Source organism: Salvia hispanica, chromosome 3, assembly GCF_029641045.1.
Source record: "Salvia hispanica isolate PSC_SH4W2 chromosome 3, Shi_PSC_v1, whole genome shotgun sequence".
Classification (NCBI taxonomy): Eukaryota; Viridiplantae; Streptophyta; class Magnoliopsida; order Lamiales; family Lamiaceae; genus Salvia; species Salvia hispanica.
In genome coordinates, this window is record NC_142694.1 from 4,202,244 (window position 1) to 4,208,243 (window position 6,000).

The 6,000-nt window shown below is 37.4% G+C and overlaps 1 protein-coding gene across 3 annotated transcripts; it reads left to right on the plus strand.

The window, feature by feature from the left end:
- The first annotated feature begins 522 nt into the window (after nt 1-522).
- On the plus strand, nt 523-5,260 carry LOC125212773 (mogroside I-E synthase-like). 3 transcript variants are annotated; one of them, XM_089069407.1, is made up of 3 exons: nt 523-732; nt 2,096-2,557; nt 4,461-5,260. In XM_089069407.1, exons 1-3 carry the CDS (start codon nt 562-564, stop codon nt 5,193-5,195), a joined length of 1,368 nt encoding a protein of 455 aa, XP_088925533.1. In that variant the 5' UTR covers nt 523-561; the 3' UTR covers nt 5,196-5,260. The 3 variants fall into 3 exon arrangements, with proteins under 3 accessions (XP_088925533.1, XP_088925534.1, XP_047968983.2); XM_089069408.1 differs by having other exon boundaries at nt 524-700; nt 2,061-2,557; XM_048113026.2 differs by lacking the exon at nt 523-732 and having other exon boundaries at nt 1,804-2,557.
- Nucleotides 5,261-6,000: the final 740 nt, after the last annotated feature.

Consider the following 6,000-nt stretch of genomic DNA (forward strand, 5'->3'; position numbering starts at 1 on the left):
TGGCTCCTCCCTTGACTACAACCACTCAGATTTCACCTCTTAGAGCATCTCCAACCATTTACACTAAACTCAAACTCATTTCAGTGTAAATATTACATCAAATATGATTTTACTCTAACCATTTACACTAAACTCAAACTTAAAAGAATATTCTCTATATTATGCTCTTTTTACTCACAAATTTTTTTTTAAAAAATTAGGTTTTGGTTTAGTGTAAACCTAAAGATAGGTAAATTTTTCTCAAAAACAAAAAATGGAATTGGTTTTTTAGTACTATTGAAGCTAAATACCTATCCTATTTTAGGTTTTAGTGTACCTTTGGAGATGGTCTTAGCCTTCTTACCGTAACTTTGTCAAAACAAAAATAAAACAAAATATGAGGAGAAAACATATAATTTTATAGATCATTTTTGTTAATATAACTCCAAGATAGATGAGTTATTTATGATAAGTAAAAAAAACTGCTCACCAATGTTCTATACATAAGTTTACCAAGTATACATGATCACACCTCAAACCAACCTACACGGCTACACCACCACCAAATCTAAACCCAAAGAAATGGAGAAAAAACAACAGAAACCACACTGCCTAATCCTGCCATATCCACTCCAAGGCCACATAAACCCTATGATCCAATTCTCCAAACGCTTAGCCCACAAAGGCATCACAATCACCTTCGCCGTACCACAAGGCGTCCTCACCTCATCCACCGCCGGCAACAATATCGCCGTCGAGACGATCTCCGTCCATGGTGGCCCATATGATGTTGACGGCGTCAGCGAGCTCCAGGTAGGTGGCGGCTATCCTGACGTCGCTCTCGACGGCCGGCAGCCTGAAGGCCGCACTCCCCAGTTTGGCGGCATGTAGCCTGTAGGTTGGCTTTTACGGCCGGGTTCATTGCAGCATCTTCCTTGAAGGCCGCTTTCACAGGCTGGCCAGACTTGTTCCAGATGAGGTCCCTGATAATGTCGATCCTTCCGCTCACCACCTTGACATGCATCAAGGGTTATTGACATATTTTACAATAGAGAAAGATAATTCTTATGAAAATGAATACGTACTTCCTCCTTCCTCAAAATTTTTGACACAGTTTGCTATTTCAATCTGTCCCCCAAATTTTGACACACTTCACATTTTATTATAAAACTAATATAATAAGTGAGACTCATATTTTCACTACATTATTCAATCTTACTTTTCTTTACATTTCTTAAAATCCGTGTCATAACCAAATACGACTCCTACTGCAGGACGGAGGGACGGAGGGAGATATAAAAATGGATCTCAAATTCCACTAACTTTTCTCACTCACTTTACTTTATATTTCATTAAAACTCGTGCCGAACTCAAATGGAACTCCTAATGGCATAGAAAGGGTATTATCTTTATTACTCCTACTTACTCTCTCCTCATTTCTCTACTTTATTCTTTCTCTTACTTTATCATCCCTTCAAACAGAAACATAGGACTAAAATAAATAAGTAGTACTCCCTCATTCCCTGAAAATTTGTCACACATTTCCTTTTTTTTCCGTCCCTAAAAATTTGTCACCTTTTACTTTTACCATTTTTGGTAGTGAACTCTACATTCCACTGACTCATCCATACTCATATTTATTATAAAATTAATATATAAAAGTAGGATCCACATGTCACCAACTTTTTTAACCCACTACATTTTTTAAAACCCTTGCCGGATCAAACAGTGACGAATTATGAGGAACGGAAGAAGTATTAATCTTTATTCCACCGTCATCCGAACAATTTTTTACAACCACTCATAGAATTCATGACCTCTTATCCATTACAACTTGCCTAAATGTTCCAATGTTCTATATATAACCTTACCTCGTACTCACATGATCAAACCTCAAAGCATCCTAAACACACCACATAAATCCAAACCGAAAGAAATGGAAAAAAAAACAAAAGACAAACCACACTGCCTAATCCTGCCGTACCCAGGCCAAGGCCACATAAACCCCATGATCGAATTCTCCAAACGCTTAGCCCACAAAGGCATCACAATCACCTTCGCCGTACCACAAGGCGCCCTCACCTCTTCCGCCGCCGGCAACAACATCGTCGTCGAGACGATCTCCGACGGCTACGACTCCCCCACCGCCAGAGCCGACGTCGACCCTCGGGAGCATCTACTCAGCTTCAAAAAGGCCGGTCCGGAGTCAACGTCCCGTCTCATCGAGAAGCTTCGAGAAGGGGGCCGGCCCGTGGACTGCGTCGTCTGCGACGCCTTCATGCCGTGGGGCTTAGCCGTGGCGAAGAGTAAGGGCCTGTCTGGTGCGGCCTTCTTCACGCAGGCGAGCTCTGTGAATGTGATCTACTACAATGTGTTCAAAGGGTTGCTCAAAGTTCCGGTTACGGAGAGGGAGACCGTGCTTCCCGGGCTGCCGCCGTTGGCGATCTCGGATTTGCCGTCGTTTGTTGTTGATCCGGAGAAGTATCCGGGCGCATTGGAGCTGCTGGTGGGTCAGTTTGAAGGTGTGGAGGATTCCCATTTCATGTTCGTTAACTCAGTTTACGAGCTCGAAGAAGAGGTACGTGGCTAGTCTTTTAGGATAAGTTATCATGTTTAGTTGTTACTGACTTATTGCCGAGTTTCATTGGGCTAAATTAAACTTTCATTTTACATAAAAAAAACGATATATACATGACATTTATTTGGTTTTGTTTTGTAAGTCACATGTGATGAAGAGTTAGGACTATTTTGGGGCCTCTATTTTATTTTTAAGATTTCTGCCATTAGAAAATTCAACATCTCATACCACTAATTAATGTGGCTAATCTTCTACTGGGCTGTCCGCACCGTGCGAACGGGATTGGTGATTAGTCACAAAATCTTTTTCGTAATTTAACTTTCAGAAAAAAATGTGTTCGTTATTTATTTGGCAATTTGTTCTTTAATAATCACAAGTGATATTCGTAATGTCAAACCTTTATTTATTTCCTGAAGTATTTCTTAATTAGTTGGCATTAGTATTTTATACTCCATTCTCTTATCGAGTACATACAGTTGAGATTAATGAAATTTTTTAGGATATTAGTCACTAACACCAAGAATTTTGGCCAAATTTTGATATTTTCCATAAATTTTAAATTTGGTTTAAAATTTCACACTTACATTCTGTATTTTTATTTCTCAATTCAACCCAAATAAGAAATTTTAAGCGAAAACTTATTCTAAGCGGGCAACCATGAAACATTTATGATAATTTAGAACATTTTTTATGTTTGTGGCTAGCTAGTTGCTAGTAGAATAAAAAATCACGTAGAAAGCTACATTGATTTAGTAGTGTTAAGTAGTAGGATTTAAAAAGGCATGTATTCATCGTGGGAAAATAACAAATAGAATGTAAAGTTTGTGATATTTTAGATAATTTTTAATTTTATGAAAATTATCATAATTTCGCCATAGTTCATAATTTTGGAGTCCAATATCACAATTTTTTATTGCAAAGTAGTACTCTCTCCGTCCCACAATAAGAGTCACACTTTGCCATTTTGGTCCGTTCAACAATAAAAGTCACACTTCATTTTTACCATAAATGGTAAATAAGTCTCACATTCCACTAAGAGCATCTCCAACATTCCACTAAACTCAAACTCATTTTAGTGTAAATCTCACACTAAATATTGATTTTACTCCAACTATTTACACAAACTCAAACTTAAAAGAATATTCTCTATATTATGTTTTTTTTTACTCACAAAATTTGAAAAACTTTTAGGTATTGGTTTAGTGTAAACCTAAAGATAGGTATTTTTTTCTCAAAAACCAAAAATAGGATTGGTTTTTTAGTACTATTGGAGCTAAATACTTATCCCATTTTAGGTTTTAGTGTACCATTGAAGATGGTCTAACTCCCTTCACTCAAATTTTATTATAATTATAATCAATATAAAAAAGTGGGTTTATATTCCACTAACTTTTCCGATCTACTATTCTTTACATTTCTTAAAATTCGTGTTCATAATAAGAGTGACTCATGTTATAGGACGGAGGGAGTATTAATTTGACCCTGAATTGCTAATTCCCCTCACGCCCAACCATGGAAAAGAAAGAGAACACAAATAATTGTAACAAAAAAAACGTGGCAATTTGGACAACTCCATATTTAATGCGATTGCTACTTCTAAAGTTCTATACCATATATTGCTTCTCATGGGTTTATGTCTTAATTTATGGCCTGGAAGAGTAGTTGGTGTTCATTAATATTGCTACCTGTATCCATATTTCTGCTACTCATGGCCGGGTTTATGTCTTTATGACCTGGACGAGGAGTTGGTATGTGTATTGATCAATAGTTAATTCATCAAATGTTTTTTTCTTTGCAAAAATTAGTTTTCGTCAAATTTATCTTCCACTGTTAAAATTATTTGTAGTGAACAGATAGTAGTATATATATTAAGGTAACTTATGTATTTGGAGTCCTATTTCAGGCAAATGATTGGATGAAAAAGTCCATATCAGTCAAAACAATTGGACCAGCCATACCTTCTATGTACCAAGACAAAAGATTGCAAGATGACACAAATTATGGTCTTAGTATGTTCAAGCCAGATGACACTTGCATGAAATGGCTACAACAAAGATCACCAAAATCGGTTATCTATGTCTCCTTTGGTAGCATGGCCAAATTGGAAAAGCATGAAATGGAGGAATTGGCAACGGCCCTTAAGCTAACCGGAAAACACTTCCTATGGGTGGTCCGATCCTCAGAGGTGTCGAAGCTCCCGGAAAATTTCTCAGACGAAGCCTCGGGTAAGGGGCTAATCGTGTCATGGTGCTCGCAGCTTGAGGTACTTGCTCATGACGCCATTGGCTGCTTTGTAACGCACTGTGGGTGGAACTCGACTCTGGAAGCACTTAGCCTCGGGGTCCCGATGGTGGGGGTCCCGTGGTGGAGTGATCAGGCTATGAACGCAAAGTTTGTGATGGATGTTTGGAAAGTGGGAGTAAAGGCTTGCCCCAATGAAGAAGGTGTTGTTGGGCATGAGGAGTTGGTTAGTTGTGTGAAGCATGTGATGGAGGGAGAGAGAGCTGGAGAGATGAGAGAGAATGCAAGGAAATGGAAGGAATTGGCAAAGGAAGCTGTTGATGAAGGGGGAAGTTCAGATAAAAATATTCAAGATTTTATTTCTACTCTGATGGGTGGAGCCATGTCACAAAAATAATCAGACTCTTGATTATCAATGTATCTTTAGCAAATAATTGAAAATTTCATCTATTTTTGGTGATAGATTGATCTTACGAGTCATTATAACTTAAACTTAAATGTTGTTCACTCGTATCTCATATGTATAAATGGCAATTGTTGTAACCATACAGTACATTAACCTGGATAAAACTCAGATTCGAGTTAAACACTCGAAATCTGAATATTCAGGTTAGAATTGAAAATTTATTTTCCAATAAAATTTCAATCCGATTACTCCACAATCCTAATAAACCTATTTTGAAATCAAATGGACTGACTCAATTGATATCGCTCTCAAATACATCATGCATGGTGGAGATACTAGTTTGTATTAGTACAAATTAGCCATATTATTTATTTATTTGTCACGTTTTAGAAGTCTCCAGTGCACACCTGATACGAGCATATTTTAGGATTATCCCCATATCTATTATTTATTTAGTTATTGATTTCCATATCTTTTCATATATTATTAGGATCTCTATTTTCTTGTTCTCTATGTCAGGGTAGTCCTATTTATAGGAGAGACTTTGTATTCTTCTCAATCATTCAAGAAATATCAATTCAGTTTATTTTTTATCGTTTCTTTATCTTTTATTGTTCTTTATCTTTCTTGCAAGTTTTCTTATAAAAAACCCTAGAACGATAATTGGCTGCTCGACGGGAATTTCCCTGCGAACAAACCAATATCTTCATCGCGAACTCTCGCAGTTATCCCTCGATACGAGTCCCCTCGTATCAACTGGTGCTTTCATCCAGTCCTCAACCTCTCTGTCTCTATT

Coding starts and splice junctions, on each gene's coding strand:
- LOC125212773 (XM_048113026.2), top strand. CDS start 1,862: ATGATCAAACCTCAAAGCATCCTAAACACACCACATAAATCCAAACCG. Junction 2,558..4,460: donor TTTACGAGCTCGAAGAAGAG/GTACGTGGCTAG, acceptor GTCCTATTTCAG/GCAAATGATTGGATGAAAAA.